General features: G+C 37.8%; 2 protein-coding genes across 2 annotated transcripts in view; one reads left to right on the top strand and one right to left on the bottom strand.

Moving 5' to 3' along the window:
* The window catches only part of gnai3 (guanine nucleotide binding protein (G protein), alpha inhibiting activity polypeptide 3), a 42,018-nt gene extending 33,395 nt beyond the window's left edge, over positions 1 to 8,623 (top strand). Inside the window, exons 8-9 of the mRNA XM_056463599.1 lie at positions 1,458 to 1,671; positions 3,487 to 8,623. Of these exons, the coding sequence (XP_056319574.1) occupies positions 1,458 to 1,648 (191 nt within the window). The 3' untranslated portion in view covers positions 1,649 to 1,671; positions 3,487 to 8,623. The remainder of the gene's footprint in view (positions 1 to 1,457; positions 1,672 to 3,486) is intronic.
* On the bottom strand, positions 8,467 to 15,880 carry gnat2 (guanine nucleotide binding protein (G protein), alpha transducing activity polypeptide 2). Its single transcript, XM_056464334.1, has 9 exons — positions 15,763 to 15,880; positions 13,493 to 13,535; positions 13,068 to 13,209; positions 11,442 to 11,599; positions 11,133 to 11,261; positions 10,861 to 10,990; positions 10,554 to 10,707; positions 9,261 to 9,472; positions 8,467 to 9,030 (listed from the first exon to the last, which is right to left on the bottom strand). The coding sequence occupies exons 1-8, from the start codon at positions 15,878 to 15,880 to the stop codon at positions 9,282 to 9,284; spliced, it is 1,065 nt and encodes a 354-aa protein (XP_056320309.1). The 3' UTR covers positions 8,467 to 9,030; positions 9,261 to 9,281.
* Positions 15,881 to 17,718: the final 1,838 nt, after the last annotated feature.

The raw sequence follows: 17,718 nt of genomic DNA, 5'->3' as shown, positions 1-17,718 counted from the left end.
GCTTCATAGTGTAAGGCTTTTTTCACACACACACACACAACCCTCCTCAGAAGAACTGGGGAGATCGACGCGAGTCTCTCTCTCTCCCTCTCCCTCTCTCTCTCTCACACACACACACACACAACGCTCCTCAGAAGAACTAGGGAAAGCGACGCGAGTCTCTCTCTCTCTCTCTCTCTCTCTCTCTCTCTCTCTCTCTCACACACACACACACACAACGCTCCTTAGAAGAACTAGGGAAAGCGACGCGAGTCTCTCTCTCTCTCTCTCTCTCTCTCTCTCTCTCTCTCTCTCTCTCTCTCTCTCTCTCTCTCTCTCACACACACACACACACAACGCTCCTTAGAAGAACTAGGGAAAGCGACGCGAGTCTCTCTCTCTCTCTCTCTCTCTCTCTCTCTCTCTCTCTCTCACTCACACACACACACACACACACACACAACGCTCCTCAGAAGAACTAGGGAAAGCGACGCGAGTCTCTCTCTCTCTCACACACACACACACACACACACACACACACAACGCTCCTCAGAAGAACTAGGGAAAGCGACGCGAGTCTCCTGTCTCCTAGCTTATGATCGATCGCCATAGCAACGACAAACGGCAGTGGAACGCGAGCTCACAAAAGCCTTTAACGTTAAATCCGTAAACAAAGCGGCACGCGTCGCGTTTTTAACGTGGCTTACATGTGATAAGAGAATATAAAGAGTAACCGCGTGTACTGTACCAGGTTAACAACTCATCTTTGGGTAGAGACTGTCAATATTATCCATCTGAGCACAGCGTGACTTCATTCGACCGGCGGCGTCTGTGTGTGTGTGTCTAGTGTTTTTTCTGTGTTAGTGGGCCTGGTTTGCGCGCGTAACTACTGGCGAGGCTTGTGTTTCGTGGCTGCGTCATCGCGAAACACCTAATGACTCGTTATGAAGACGACTCGTTTGAAGCACTTTGAGTCGACTCTTTTATAGATGAATCAATAGTTTTAAACACTGTACACTTACAGATTTAAGCCTTAGCTGGATATTTCACTTCACTTAGAGCTGTGTTACACACTACATGGAAGAGCATTTTCAAAAACCCATAATATGGGCTCTTTAATAATTATCATCTTTATCTTCAGACCACAAATTAGGATATTTTAGATGAGATCCAAGAGCTCCATCATCCTCCATAGACAACAACAGACAATTTAAAGACGTTTAAAGTCCAGAAAAGAAACCAAAAACATTGTCAATATGTGCCATAAACACACACCCTGATCTTATGTAGACCTTTAAAAGTGTTGTAGAGCTTGACGAAACAAGAGGGAAAGGTGATCCAACCTCAAGTGAAGCATTTGAACAGTTTAAAACCAGGTAGAAACAGTGATGCGCCTTAGCTTGCAACTTGTTGACAGATCACAGAAAATGCATGTTGAAAACAGAGCTTTAAACTTTCCTCTGTCATGTGACACTCAGGAACATGCACGTACGAGGAAGCAGCGGCGTATATTCAGTGCCAGTTTGAGGATCTGAACAGAAGAAAGGAGACAAAGGAGATTTACACACACTTCACCTGTGCCACAGACACCAAGAACGTACAGTTTGTGTTTGATGCAGTCACTGATGTCATCATCAAGAATAACCTCATCGAGTGTGGACTCTATTGAAGCGTCATCAAGCGTCTGCATAGGTAAGTACTTATAGACTGCATATTTGTGTGTAAATTCTGTGCAAATTTAAAAATACATTTTTTTGTTAATCTGAAATATATCTATTAAGATGAAATGGGGGTAGGCGATACGCAGTAGGTAGTGCTGTTACCTCACAGCAAGAAGGTCGCTGGTTTGAGCCTCGGCTGGGTCAGTTGGCGTTTCTGTGTGGAGTTTGCATGTTCTCCCTGCGTTCGCGTGAATTTCCTCTGGGTGCTCCGGTTTCCCCCACAGTCCACAGACATGCGGTACAGGTGATTTGGGTTGGCTAAATTGTTCGTGGTGTATGAGTGTGAATGAGTGTGGATGGATGTTTCCCAGAGATGGGTTGCAGCAAGAAGGGCATCCGCTGCGTAAAACATGTGCTGGATAAGTTGGCGGTTCATTCCGCTGTGGCGACCCCGGATTAATAAAGGGACTAAGCTGAAAGGAAAATGAATGAATGAATAAAAACATATAGATTAATGCAACTTTAAGCGTTTTTTTTGTACATTTAAACATTGCACACTGTGTTTTGTTTATTTATTTTTTACCCATTTGCCACCTAATAGTTTTTATTCTTGTAAAATATAATAAAATCTAGTATTATCACCTACTGTTTTAGATATTTTAATAAGCAGAGGGCAGAATAAGTATCTTATTTTCACATCTTACATATTACACTGAATTATTTCATCATTATATGGTACATATGTTGTTTCAACATCACAATGTACACTACCAAAGTTTGAGGTCAGTTTTTTTTAAAGAGTTTTATTCCGTTTATCCGTTCATTTATTAAATGTAAAAAAGTTGTTAAATTTACAACAAGACAACAAGAAAGCAGTTATTAAATTTTTTTATAAATTGTTAAGCACTGCTTTCTTGTTGTATGTAGTTTCAAATGAAACCATTAATCCAGTCATTAATGCTTTTATTATTATAACCATTAATAATAATAATAATAATAATAATAATAATCAGTATCAGAGTGATTTCTGAAGGATTATGTGTCTGAAGACTTCATCTTTAAAATCGCTGGAATAAATGATTAAATTAAATTATAAACTACTTTTAAACAGTTATTTTATAGTGCAATAACTTTTCACAATTTTACTGTATTTTTGATTAAATAAATGCAGCCTTGGTGAGCAGGAGAAGCTTATTTTAAAACATTTAAAAATCCTACTGACCCTAAACTTTTGACAGGTAGTGTATATTTAACTTATAATTAATCTAGATGTCTTGTATGTGACATACAGTTGAATTCAGAATTATTAGCCCCCCTGAATTATTTAAACCCCTGTTTATTTTTTCCCCTAATTTCTGTTTTTTCTGTTTCCCCCAATTTCTATTTTTTCTAACACTTTTCTAAACATAATAGTTTTAATAACTCATTTCTAATAACTGATTTATTGTATCTTTGCCATGATGACAGTAAATTTTACTAAATATTTTTCAAGTCATTTCTATACAGCTTAAAGTGACATCTAAAGGCCTAATTAGGTTAATTAGGTTAACTATGCAGGTTAGGGTAATTAGGCAAGTCATTGTATAATAATGGTTTGTTCTGTAGACTATCGAATAAAAATAAAGCTTAAATGGGCTAATAATTTTGACCTTAAAATGGCTTTTAAAAAATTAAAAACTGCTTTTATTCTAGCCGAAATGAAACAAAAACGGAAAATTTCCTTGTTCTGTTAAACATCATTTGGGAAATATTTAAAAAATTGAAAAATTCAAAGGGGGGCTAATAATTCTGACTTCAACTGTACATGTTGTTATTGTTAACACTTCTTTTCTTCTTTGCTTTACAGTTATTTCTGGAAGATTTCAGAGTTTCACCAGCTGGTTGTCCCTGGTTTGTCCAGTTTCACTGGTGGTGAATGAGCTGGAGAAACTGCCAACCTGCTGCACAGCACACACTCTTCATATTAAATGCGGTACCTGCAGCCATGGACAGGATTTTTGCAACTGTTTTATTTCCCTTTATCCTTTCTTAATGACACTCTGTCTTTGCCACTTCATTTATTTGCCAATACACCTTAATTTTTTGTTTTGTTTTTCTCTATACGCATTACATGAGAGACCACTATGCATAGATCAAAATCCACAAATGACCATAATGTGTGACTGCATTATTACCACATTAGATCAAATATCTTTTATTTTAAAGTAGCAAACTGCAAGAATTCAGTCTAAATCGTATTAGTAACAGCGTATCAGTTCTTATGAGGAAGTTATGGTTTTAGCATATTTTTATAGTACTTATTAAACTAATTTATTAATGATTTAGGTCTGTTTTTAAGTTTGTGTATGGATCAAAGATGAGGTCACAACATTCACAAATGATTTTTTATACGTAGTAAATAAAGTGTCTACTTTAATGCTTCAAATAACCTTTTGTAAAATTAAAATATGGGTGAAATCATTATTCCATGTAACAGATCAGTGTCAAAACCTATAAGTTTTAACATACTCTCACTAGCCACTTTATTAGGTACATTTTACTTGTACCGACCCCCTTTTGCCTTCAGAACTGCCTTAATCCTTTGTGTCATAGATTCAACAAGCTTTTGGTCCATATTGACATGATAGCATCATGTTGTTGCTTTAGACATGTCAGCTGCACATCCATGATGCGAATCTCCGGTTCCACCACATCCCAAAGGTGCTCTACTGGATTGAGATCTGGTGACTGTGGAGGCCATTTGAGTACAGTGAACTCATTGTCATGTTTAAGAAACCAGTCGATGAGATGATTCGCCCTTTATGACATGGAGCATTAACCTGCTAGAAGTAGCCATCAGAAGATGGGTACACTGTGGTCATAAAGGGATGGACATGGTCAGCAACAATACTCAGGTAGGCTGTGGTGTTGACACAATGCCCAATTGGTACTAATGGGCCCAAAGTGTGCCAAGAAAATATCCCCCACACCATTACACCACCTCTACCAGCCTGAACTGTTGAGACTTTCATGTTGTTGATGCCAAATTCTGACCGTACCATACGAATGTCACAGCAGAAATCGAGACTCATCAGACCAGGCAATATTTTTTCAATCTCCCCACAGAACTGGCGCTCACTGGATATTTTCTCTTTTTCAAAAAATTCTCTGTAAACCCTAGAGATGGTTGTGCGTGAAAATCCTAGTAGATCACCAATTTCTGAAATACTCAGACAAGCCCGTCTGACACCAACAACCATGTCATGTTCAAAGTCACTTAAATCACCTTTCTTCCCCATTCTGATGCTCGGTTTGAACTGCAGCAGATCATCTTGACCATGTCTACATGCCAGTTGCTGCCATGTGATTGGCTGATTACAAATTTGCGTTAACGAGCAGTTGGACAGGTGTCCCTAATAAAGTGGCCAGTGAGTGTATATAAAAGAATAAGTGAATAGTAGATTATTATATTTTGTATTATTATTGACAAATAATAGTTTGGAGGATAGAAATAGAAATATTTAATCTAAGAAAGAATTAGGGTTTTGGTGCTACACTGTGATCCATAACAGAGTCTTTTAATACGTCGTCAAATGACTCTTGTTCTAAACATGCCTGAAAAGATTTATTTGTATATAAATTATTGTCACACTAAATGACATTTTAGTGGATGTCTTCTGTAAGTCATGGTAAAACAATGGTCATTCATTCATTTTCCTTCAGCTTAGTCCCTTTATTCATCAGGGGTCACCACAGCGGAATGAACCACCAACTTATCCAGCATACAGTATGTTTTACACAGCGCATGCTCTTCCAGCTGCAACCCAGTACTGGGAAACACCCATACACTCTCACATTCACATACAGCACCCAGAGGAAACTCAGGAGAACATGAGGAGAACATGCAAACTACAACTGACCCAGCAGGGACTCGAACCAACGACATTCTTGCTGTGAGGCGACAGTGCTAACAACTGAGCCACCATGTCACCTGATAGTGGTCATTATATTTTATATTTTTGCCCAGAAAAACATTTAATAAAACACAACACATTTGAAGACAACATTAACACTTTTATTATTGGATGTTTGAAAACCCATATATTTCATCACCTCAGAAGCTCTCAGAATGAAGTCTCAATGCTGAGTGAAACTGAATTAGTGTGAGAGCTATAGCTGAACATTGATTTATTTTTAAATATTTACTAAACACACACACAGCAATAGTTTCATTTTCACTTAACACACGATCACTCACTTTATATACCACACTTTATATTCCGTAACATGCTATTTTTATATTTCTTACGGAGCAGTAAAGGTGCAAACAAATAATTCTCTTTTAAGATTTCTGTACGATGCAAAAAACAGATCCGTGTTGGGTCAAGGACACGTAGGAGTGAGTGGCATAAAAAAAGAGCATGGTTATTTGCTGGATTTGCTTTCCCGTCTTGACGTAGAACAGGCTTGTTTGATGTGCTTTGTGTTTAATCCTGTGGATTTCAGTATTTTTTAAACAAACTGACACAATGTGATCTGGTTTGTAATATCTGTATTTAATACGAAAATGTCCATTTCAAGTTAGTTCTCCGTAACATTTTGCAAAATGCCACATAGCTTGAGTCACCAGTGTTTCTTAGATTTCCAAGCCATTGTTTGTGTGTTACGTAAAAAAAATTGAATATTGCAGTTCTGATATGTTGGAGCACTCAATGAAGTAGTCTGGTTTCATTTAACAATTGGTTGAAAATCACTGTGCTTTATTTGAACTATTTTAGTGTGAACAACTAACAATAATTATAGCACTAAGTCAACAAAAGGCTTGGTTATTTTCCAAACACCTTTCCTCAGAGTATTATTTCGAAATGCTTTTGTTTTTTTATGGTTGTTTCTGATCATATAAATATGCATTTGTTCATTATAATATGCCACCAATTTCTGCAGTTTTAACACAGTGCATATGCAATCAAATGACCTTAAAAACATATACAGTTGAAGTCAGAGTTATTAGCCCACCTTTGAATTTTATTTATTTTTTTCCCAAATGATGTTTAACAGAGCAAGGAAATTTTCACTGTATGTCTGATAATATTTTTTTCTTCTGGAGAAACTCTTATTTGTTTTATTTTGGCTAGAATAAAAGCAGTTATTAATGTTTTAAAAGCCATTTTAAGGTCAAAATTATTAGCCCCTTTAAGCTACAGTACTGTATATATTTTTTCTCGATTGTCTGCAGAACAAACCATCATTATACAATAATTTTCCTAATTAATCTAACCTGCCTAGTTAACCTAATTAATCTAGTTACGCCTTTAAATGTCACTTTAAGCTGTATAGAAGTGTGTTGAAAAATATCCAGTAAAATATTATTTACTGTCATCATGGCAAAGATAAAATAAATCAGTTATTAGAAGTGAGTTATTAAAACTATTATGTTTAGAAAAGTGTTGAGAAAATCTGCTCTCTGTTAAACAGAAATTGGGGAAAATATAAACAGGGGGGCTAATAATTCTGACTTCAACTGTACATTGAAGTATTGCTAACACAGCTCATTGTCTGTTAGATCTATCTGGAGAACATATTGTTGTATTGCGTTCCACTCAAATTATTCAAATCATTGTCTTTATTTGGTCTTAAAAGGGTCTTAAAAAGGTTTTGAAACCCTGTTAAAGCTATTTTTAAAATAGTTGGGTGATAGATTCAGGATTGTTTTATCATTGAAGCTCTCAAAAAAAAAAATTCCCTGCTTGTTCAAACTATTTATTTAAAATGAGTTGAAACAACACAATTATTAAGGGTTTTTTATGGACAACTTAATTCTTTTATGTTCAATTCACTTAAATTTATAAAAACAGTTGACTTAATTGATTTGTGTTGGGACAACATGAATGTTTTGTGTAGAACCCTGCATTTTTTTTTACAGTGAGTGTTTTCAAAAACACTGATGTTTTATTTTGGAGATTCAAACCTAATTTTACCATGTGTCTTATTTTAATGAGACTGTGTCTTTGATCTGTTACAAATGTGCAATTACCATTTTTGGTTCAACTATTTCCTACTATTCCATTTGTTTTCCAGATTGTGTCTGTGACCCTAAATGTGTTTATATGTAGTTTGTTTGATATATTGACTTTTTAGCTGTCACCTCTTTTTGATTATATAATAATCTTAGCAGAAAGAGTATTTTGTACTGTGGTTCATTCAATATTCGCTCAGACTTGGAAAGTCTTTTGACATATAAAATATTTAACCCTGGGTCACATTTCACTTTATGTTTCATGCTGCACACAAAGGGAAAAAAGGAATCCTGTGTATTAATTCCCTTGTGTTTCATAATGGTTTGATGTTTTTGATTTCATTTTTGCTATTGACTGGAGGGAATGTAGCTTTCTTTTACCTGGGGTTAAACGTAATGTTTACAACAACAATTACCCAGAGTTAATAACCCAGTGTGAAAAGCCCTCATGAGCATCAGTGTTTGAAAACCCCTGTTAAACCATCATAAAGTAAGGTCACTGTTTTGTGAAAATGAGCAATTACAGTAGCGCTAATGGTGAGACTATAGCAGTACATAATGGTAATCGGACACCAGCAACCAGTGGAATTGATGCAAGTCTTTATTTCATGTGCCTACATTTACATTCCAGAACATCTCCACAAATTCAGACCTCAGGTTTAAACAAAGCAACAGGCCATTCTAGAATTTTCACTGTTACTGTAATACTGTATCATAAATATATATATTTAGGTCTCCATATATATTTCATATAGAATTTATTTGCCTACTCTTATTTACAAAACGTTCTGCCCTACTGTGTTTGGGGCTGAAAAAGAAAAGTCTTTCACATATTGTGTGAGCTGGTTAAATTCAAACAATCAGTCTTGCTGACTTATGCACGTTTTTTACTCACTGTACATAAAAGAACTTTCTAATTGCGATCTGATTTCCCACTACAGTGTTTTTATACAGCAAAATTAGTTGCAATAAATTTACTTTTCTTTCTCTGGAAATGAATGGAAAAATATAACATCTAACAGCCCAACCTCTATAGGTTTGACTTTAAAACACAATGAGAGGAAGCTTCTCTACAAGCGCCATTAACTCATAGCATCAAAAGTCCCCTTTCTTTGGTAACCCTTCTCTTACTGACTGTATTAGTGACTTGAACAGTTGGTCAAAATGTATTTAGAGTCCTTTTTTGGAGAGCAGAGGCCATTTAGTCTAATCTGGATCTAGTCTCTGTGGTGTGGTTGGGATGTGGAGGTTGTTGTTTTGGCCGGGGATCCACTTAGCACACTTGACTGCTTGCTGTAGAGTTCACTTTCATGCCACCTGTGGATGTTCTTTTATTACTGTGGCACCTTCACCAGAGTAAATCCAATCATTTAGGTGGGGATGGGGCTGAAAGATCTGGGAACAAAATTAACAAGATTATTTTTAAATTAATAGAACAGACAACCATCTAAGGTTGGGAACAATGCAATTATAATTGAATGTAAAATGAGGTTGCTTAAGTAGCTATTCATCTGGGATCACTCCCACATGTATTGCTGTTATGGGGTTGTAACTTTGTTTAAACATCACATATAAAGTTTGGGGTTAACCATAAGAATCTGCTTTATATTTGCTAGAGCAAATACCTTTGAAAAAGTGGATGGTGTTTAGAACAGACCGCAGTCCTTAAGGTTTTCTTTGATGATAATGTCTGTCACGGCGTTAAACACAATCTCGACGTTCTTTGTGTCCGTGGCACAGGTCATGTGTGAGTAGATCTCCTTCACTCCCTTCTTCATGTTCAGGTCTTGAAATTGAGTCTTGATGTAGTTGCTTGCATCTTCATATGTGTTTGGACCTGAATATTGGGATATTTATTGTCACTTTCAATTGCCACCAATTTCAAACAAAGCACATATGGATCTTGAAACAGTTGGTTAAATAAAACAACAACACCTGTTTCAAACCTGTATGACCATTTATATTCTGCTAAGATGATTCTTTTCTAAATAATACCCTTAATCAGTCATTTCCAGTCCTTTTCACAGAGATCCACCAACCTGAACCGTTTTATTCTTGCTCAAATACTCCTTATGTCAATGAGCTGATTTTAGTGTGTAGATCTGCAGGAAAAGGTTTGGGCACCCGTGCCTTTAAACAGTTTCCAATTCTGGTCGTGGAGTACATCCAAAATGACATTTTTATACAACATGTAAAAGTTTTGGAGTCTTTACTAACAAGTTGATGATTTGAATTTGCGTCCCATTATAGAGACATCAAAAATGAGCACTGCTGGGTCTACCAAGGTTAGGAAACCATGCCCAAGACCAGGGGTGTCCAAACCTAGAGGGGTACTGTCCTGCAAAGTTAAGCTCCAACCTTAGTTAAACACCCCTGAACCAGGTATGCATTACAATGGCCAACCAGGAGCAGAATTGGACATTCTAACCCTAGACAATTCCATTCAGTAAAAGTATAGTAAATGATTGTCAAGCTTTAAAAAGAATGCAAAATCATTACAAAAGGCCATGGAGAAGCCAACCCCGGAGGAGAGCAAAATTGAAGTAATTATTCACTAATAGCCATCTCACTGAATGTTGTTAAGCATTGAAGTTGGTTTGAGTTGAATAGTTCATTAAGCTGATTGTAAGGATCTGAATCATACATTGTCTCTCATGAACTTGCCAAAGAGACCTTGGGTAAATCAAGATTATAACAATTTAAATTTCAGTCCGCTCACACAAAGCTTCATCTGATTCATATAGACCTATATTAGAAGACATTTATGGGTCTTTTTTGTCATTCTGTAGCTTAAAGGTCCTATTCCTCATTTGCTTGAGTACTAAAAGAGTGGTCTGGATTGAACTGAGTGTAAAATAGCTGTAAATGATTGTTTTTGTTGATTTATGGGAATTGTAGAATATTTAGACAACACTCACCATCATAGTCAGGGAAGCAGATGCTCAGGTGAACCTTCTTGATCTTCTCCTGGAAGAGATCTTTCTTGTTGAGGAAAAGCACAATGGAAGTTGTGGCGAAGAATCTGTGATTGCAGATACTGTTGAAGAGATGGAGACTCTCGTGCATGCGGTTCTGGGAGAAGCATGAGGAACAAGAAGGCAAATATAAGTTGAAATGCAGTGCTTGAGCCGCAAACGTGGAACGTGGAGCCGCAAATTCATGGAATCATCAATGCCAATAATGATCTACATTTTTTGAAAGTGTTGTCTGAAGATCAGCACTTACCACTTCATCATCTTCTACCAGCACCATGTCATAAGCGCTAAGAGCTCCACAGAAGATGATGCAAGTCACACCTTCGAAACAATGAATCCATTTCTTCCTCTCGGACCTCTGACCACCAACATCAAACATCCTGCAGCATCCAGAGGAGAAAAAAATTGTTGTGCAGAACAAGACCGGGTAAAACCTATGCAAATTTCATTAAAGAACCAATTTTGGTGGCTCTCAGTTTGAACCAACTATTGCTTCCATCCTCTCAGTTTGGAAAGACACACCTGAAGTGGAGCTCTTTGCAACCGAACTGTTCCTCAATGATACCAGTGGTCTTGACTCGAGATCTCAGCACATCCTGCTCAGTGGGGAGGTAGTCAGATTTGCAGATTCTGTCCATTTCGTTCAAGTAGCTGTGTGAGATGAGTCAGCAATTCATGTAGAGACACATCTGAATAATTCATCTGCTAAAGTACTAAAAGTCACCAAAGCATAAAAACAGCATTCAACATGAAATAAGCATGGTCTAATCGCTTCCTCAGGCGCAATTCAACTTTATGTGTGTTGCTGAGCCTTTTGAGTGTTGTACTCACTATCCAGCAGAGTCGTTCAACTGGTACTCGGCAGCTCTTTCAAAAGAGGCCTGCACGCCTGAATCCTTCCATAGCCTTTTGATGACTTCTGCCAGCTCTGGAGGCATGGTGCCCTCCTCAATAGAGTCCGACAGGTTCTGGAGCTTCTGACCATCCTCCTACAAGCGACAGAAAAAAGGGGCACTGTTAGGCACCATGTTGTAAGTCAGCTGATTCTATTACTCAGTAAGTTACATAGCCTCAGATTTTGTTTTCCTTATTATGATGTACATGATCCCAGTGAAATAGATCATCCAAATCGAGAAAATGGCAGACTTCTATGCAACTGTTCTTGATAGGGTTTTCAGTAGAACTCACAAGTGGAGTGCATTGTTACCTCAGTTATTTGTACTAATGCCTGTTCACACTACAGGATTTTAAGCCCGATTTAAATATGATTTGCAAGTTAAAAAGTTTGCAGACAGATCGGTCTGCGATCATGGGAAAATCTGCAGGGAATTAGCGCATGGCAGCCTTTATGTGATATCTACTGAACAATGCATCAAAGAAGCTCAGTGACACTCTGCTGACAAAAAGCAAACATATTGCATGTTAAATATTCTGGACTGGTAGGCTGACTCAACACCACATGGTGTCAGATGTAGTGACGAACTACAGCCAATGAGAATGCAAGTCTAATAGGCTGACTGGCCGTTGTGTTCACATGCTCAATAGATATGTCTGATTGGCCAGAAAGCTCATCGATGCACTCGCTTCAAGTTTTGTTTACACAGACAGAAGTGCATATGAATACCACATCTGTTAGATTAAATGTGCAGAAATATTAGTCATTGATCTGCTGATGGATCAGCTGATAGACGCTGATTTCAAATTCTCCAATGAATGATTTCAGAGTCTGGCTGTGTGTCAGTGATGTTGGTCATCATCACACAAGCATCCAGTATTTTTCTGCTTTTACTGACGGCTTTGTCCTAAACACATATCATTCGCTGTTGTTTGGGTTTGATTTTTAGTTAGTTGACCCCATCTTTTACCACAGCAATATCACCCTGCAGCCCAAGACTGGTTACACACTGAAGCTAAGCAGGGATAAGCCTGGTCAGTACCTGGATGGGAGACCACTTGGGAAAACTAGGTTGCTGTTGGAAGTGGTGTTAGTGAGGCCAGCAGGGGGCGCTCAACTTGTGATCTGTGTGAGTCCTAATGCCCCAGTATAGTGAAGGGGACACCATACTGTCAGTGAGCACCATCTTTCGGATGTCCTGACTCTGTGGACCTCTCATAAAGAGTAGGGGTGTAACCCCAGTGTCCTGGCCAATTTCCCTCCATCAGCCCTTGCATCATGACCTCCCAATCATCTCCATCCAATGAACTGGCTGTATCACTTTCTCTCTACTCCCCCTATAGCTGGTGTGTGGTGAGTGCACTAGGTCAAGTTGCCTGAACAGCTGTCTGCTGGTGATTAAAGTCATGTAGTGTGAACTAGGCCTACGGTTGGATGAGAGCGCTGTTCATTCACTGCATGCCCACTATAACTCTTGCTAGTACTAAAAATCATAACATGCCTTCAGAGAATTATTTTCACACTAATAATTGTTCTGTTTGTTTTAGAGCAGTCCTGCAGACCTGTGCAGATGGCGCCCCAAAGTTGATTGACAGCATCTCCATGCCCCTGATGATGGCCAGAGCAGACTGCAGGATGTTGCCAAAAATAATAGATCGAAACTCCAATTGTTCTTCTTTTGTATAACCACCTTGATGGAGAATCCTTGGGCAGGAACAAGAGGGTTTTTGATTAACGATTTGTAGGTAAATCATTTATTTATAGCACAGGCTCCTCATTCACTACCACCTAGTGGTAACAGTTTAGGGTCTCAACTCTACAGTAGGTAAGTGCTGGTTTGACCAAATGCACACTAAATGTTAAGGATTAATTCAGCTTGAATGCAAGAAACCTAAATCTCAAGCAAGAGCTTACACAACTTGTCTACAAAGATACAAATTGTCTTATCTGAGCATGTGTTTTGTATATTGCATGTGTTTCAACTCACTTCATCTGTTTTACAATGGTGCTCTTCCCTGATTCACCAGCACCTATAAAACAATGGGGAAAAACATGATGCAGAGCAAATAAAGGACAAATGAATCCTCAAACGCTTTTTAAACCAAACTTTACTCATAGTCTTGGCACAATGAACTCCGTCTGTAACTTTTAACTTCATTCGAAGGTCTTTGAACAAACCACTTTGAGCTGAATCTTAGTCCTTTGGTTTTGTATTCCATTGTGACATAGATGTATCACTTCATACAGATAGCATTGGCCTTTTCCCCCTGAATTTAAACCAGTTGTTTTCCCCTCTATGGATATTGATTTTAATAACAAGGTCAATGTTAAGCTGCAGATAATCTGTCAAGAAAAACTCATAGATTGCCATTGATGGGCAGGTCAGAGGAAGGCTTATTTGCCTTCTTATAAAGTGACCCAATTGGATTTGTGTTAGGGAAAGCTTCTCAGAAGATCACTGACACTTTGATTTGCCTTTGAGCTTCAGTCAGTCCAGGGCAAAGGGGTGGGGCTTAACCGTCTCCCGTAGCAACTGTCACTCTTACATGCCCTTTACTTTGAGAGTTAACTGTAGCTGTGGTGATGTGTTAAGAGTATGTGCGTCATCGCTGTTGCATCTCTGTCTATTCGGCTGCTTAGTTTAGCAACTAGATTAGATTAACTGCTTTCTACTTCCTAACTCTCTGATATGAATTCACATCACTATCATTATTACCACACTCTTTGACTGTAATTGTGGAAGAGATAAAACAGTTTGCTAGTTTATTGGATAAGTTTTTGTTCAAAAGAAAAATATATTTAAAATAATTATAATAATTCGTCATATTTTAATATTTTATTTGACATTTTTGGCCTGGGACCACAAAACCATCCAGAATGGACACTTTTTAAATAAATAAACAATGTTATTTTAATAAATAAGCTTTCCATTGATGTATGGTTTGTTAGATATGTGGTCGAGATATGTAAAATATGAAATCTGAAAAGCGAAATATTAAGTAAATTACCTTTAAAGCTGTCCAAATTAAGTTCCTAGCAAAGTATATTGCTAATCATAAAGTAAGTTTTATATATTTACAGTTAAAAAATATACAAAATATCTTCATGGAACATGATCTTCACTTAATATTCGAATGATTTTTGACTTAAAATAAAATTGATCATTTTGAATCTATAACATAACCTTAAAACTTAAGACCAGGATCACAATTATTATTTTAACAGAGTTAATATTATTTAATAACTGGAGAATATGAACTTTCCTGTTTAGACAGGAAGTGACTTATCGGGTTAGGAGAAATCAGATCAATACTTAATCGATGCATCTCTCTCACAGCGATTTGCTGAAATGGGCTCATTGATTTGAAGTGTGTTGATGTAATCAACTGCCAGGGGCCTCCAAACTGGTTTCCTCTGCTTTCCATTTCCATTGGAAGATAAACTGAACCTGAGCTTAAGAGGATCGGGGCTTAAATCATCACCGTAATCGGATTCTGGTCTTATTGCCAATATGCCACAATTCACAGGCTTCCTCAGGTTGTGATCTTTTAAGGCGACTTCACATGCAGTGAACATGCGGATGTGTTGCTGCAGTAAACTGCAATCAATCCTGCAAACATTTCTGAAACCTAATTCTGCGAATGCTTACAATTGAAAAACATGAATAAGTTAATAAGGCTTAAAAGATTATTTGTAACAGATGTAAAATCATCTGAAATGCATGAAGCACTTAGTAATGTTTTGTAAATGTCATCAAATAGTGTTATATGCCATGTACATCAACAAAAAGTGTAAAAATTTTGTGTACAATCTTCTAATTTTATATTTTACTACTACAATATTGTCAATTAAGACTTACAATATGCAGTTTATTATATTACATAACCTGTCAGAATTCCAGATTGTCTGATTACAGAATGCCTTAATGCTGTATCTTAGTGCAAAACTCTTAATCCCAGATTAAAAAAAGAAACTACGAAAATAAAGCTTTCACAGTATCGCTTTTTTTTTCTTAAGTCTCCATAATCCATTTGGAAGCGGTTAGGTCTTGTCTGTCATCCAGGATGGATGCACCATGTTGTCCAGAAACTCCTGATCTGCTAAAATCTGCAGCAAAGTTCAAAACTGTACTATTTTACAGCTTGCAAAATAGCTGCAGGCACAAAAACATCTGTAGTTTCTGGATTTGTGGAAGCTGGTTCTGGAGGCTGAATCCCTTAACTGAACACAAGTGCACAAGAGAAGTCAAATTCTTACCCAGCAGCAGAAGTTTGACCGTCTTAGCTTCTTTATCAGCATCTTCCTGGAGCTGCTTTTCCAGCTCTTTGGACTTCTTGGCCATTTCCTTATCCTCTGCGCTCGCTCCGCTACCCATCTCGTCGTCTGACGCTTCCCTGTCAAGTTCCTCAAGGAAAGAAATTTTGCCGGCTTCCCCTGTGCTTTGCAGACAGAGAAATGGATGCAGGTAGCCCTGTACCTCGGATCACGTGATAGGGGGAGGGTCGCAGAAGTCTTGATTCCCCTTCTAGGTGTGACCTACGTCGAGGTGGACAAGTGGATAGAGACAGGTACAGAGACTGAAGTGGACTGTACTGTTTCTTCCTTTGGTTGCTCTATCCCCTCTAATTCCTCCTTGTCCACCTCAAAAGTCTTAGCTTAGGATTGGGGAGGGCTTTACTGATCTTCCTGTGTGAACCAGCCAATCCTATTAGCTCGGCTAACAAGGACAGAAATGAAGGTTGTAAAAATTAGGACCAATGCTTCCAGTCAACTAGCATTTGACATTGATCAGATGATAGTGTGATTAAAAGTGTGTCTGCGATCAGTTGGAACTTACTCAGATTGCTTAACTAAGCTTGCGCAACTGATATATAAGTAATATTTGATGTCATAGAAGACTGCTGAGAGATTGGTTCATCTCCAAATAAAAGATTTTGCAGCAATACCATAGAATAGTGTTGGCAGCTGAAGTCCTGGAGGTCTATTATCCTTTTAGCTGAAGCTCTCATCAAATACAACAGTTTTCAAGCAACATCGAAGACATCGATTTTATTCCTTTAGGCCCCTCCAACCATCTGAGCCAACCATCTGCACTCTGTCCCCCAATTATTACAACACTGAGGACAATGGCCCTCCTGGATCCAAGTTGCCCACCCCATACCATGGAAGTATCATGTTGGGTTCCCCAAAGAACCATATTGTGAACAATTTAGTAGAACATTTTAATACTCTTTGACATACCCTAGACTTTTGCAATGTTTCCATGTCTGTTAAAGGTACTTCATACAACCAATGATTGGAGTAAATTTAAGTATTTTTGTGAGTCCATGCATCTTCTCTCAATTTACAGCACATTGGGACCACAAACTCAGTCTTCAATCTTCACTCAAAGTTCAACTCTGTTGCTGATTTACATCAATTCTTAGAATGGAGAGGTCAGAGCATGAAAGGTTTTACTCTTGTCCTTTGCGAACTCTCTTAACTGAAGGTTTGACACATGTACGGCATTCTCCATTTGACACACACACACATGCAGTATCACGTGTTATGTAACCCCAAGCTTGGGGAACTAGAGGAAAAGAGGGAGGGCTTACAGGTCTGTATGTCTTGTTTCCGGAAAACGGGAGTGGTGAAGTCACAGATGAAGTTGCTATCTGATCACTCTTCTTTTCTCTAACATCATGTTTAACACCATTGAACAGATCTTTATCTCCACCTCCCACTGTGCTTAAGGGAATGAACTTGCCTTAACTCTCCACTATAATTGTGCAATAAGATTTATTCTCGTTGGGCTGTGAAAACGTATTTATTTTTATTCTGACTTAATGCGTTAGTGCATTAAACGATTCAATGCAGTTCAAAACGGATGTCTGCATTATTAGCTGAGGTGCCATTTTGTATTTGTGTCCCTCTTTTAGATTGCATGGGACTCCCTCTCTGATCAGGGCCCATGGAATCATTCTAACTTCACAATTATATTGAACAATGTACTAAATTGAAAAAAATCTTCATTCAAATAGACAAAACCACTACCACAATACCAATATCAATAATCACAGATGACTATTATATATAATACCAAAATCACAGATCACAATTTTCCATCATAGTTCCAGAAATTTATGAACTAATCTAAAAACATTTTTTATAATCTTCCAATTGTTGATATTGAGGTCAAATGACGACCGAGGCATTAACATTCAATTATTTAAA

This window comes from Danio aesculapii, chromosome 8 (assembly GCF_903798145.1).
Source record: "Danio aesculapii chromosome 8, fDanAes4.1, whole genome shotgun sequence".
NCBI lineage: Eukaryota > Metazoa > Chordata > Actinopteri > Cypriniformes > Danionidae > Danio > Danio aesculapii.
Note: the sequence above shows the minus strand (reverse complement) of the source record. Positions and strands in the feature narration are given on the sequence as shown.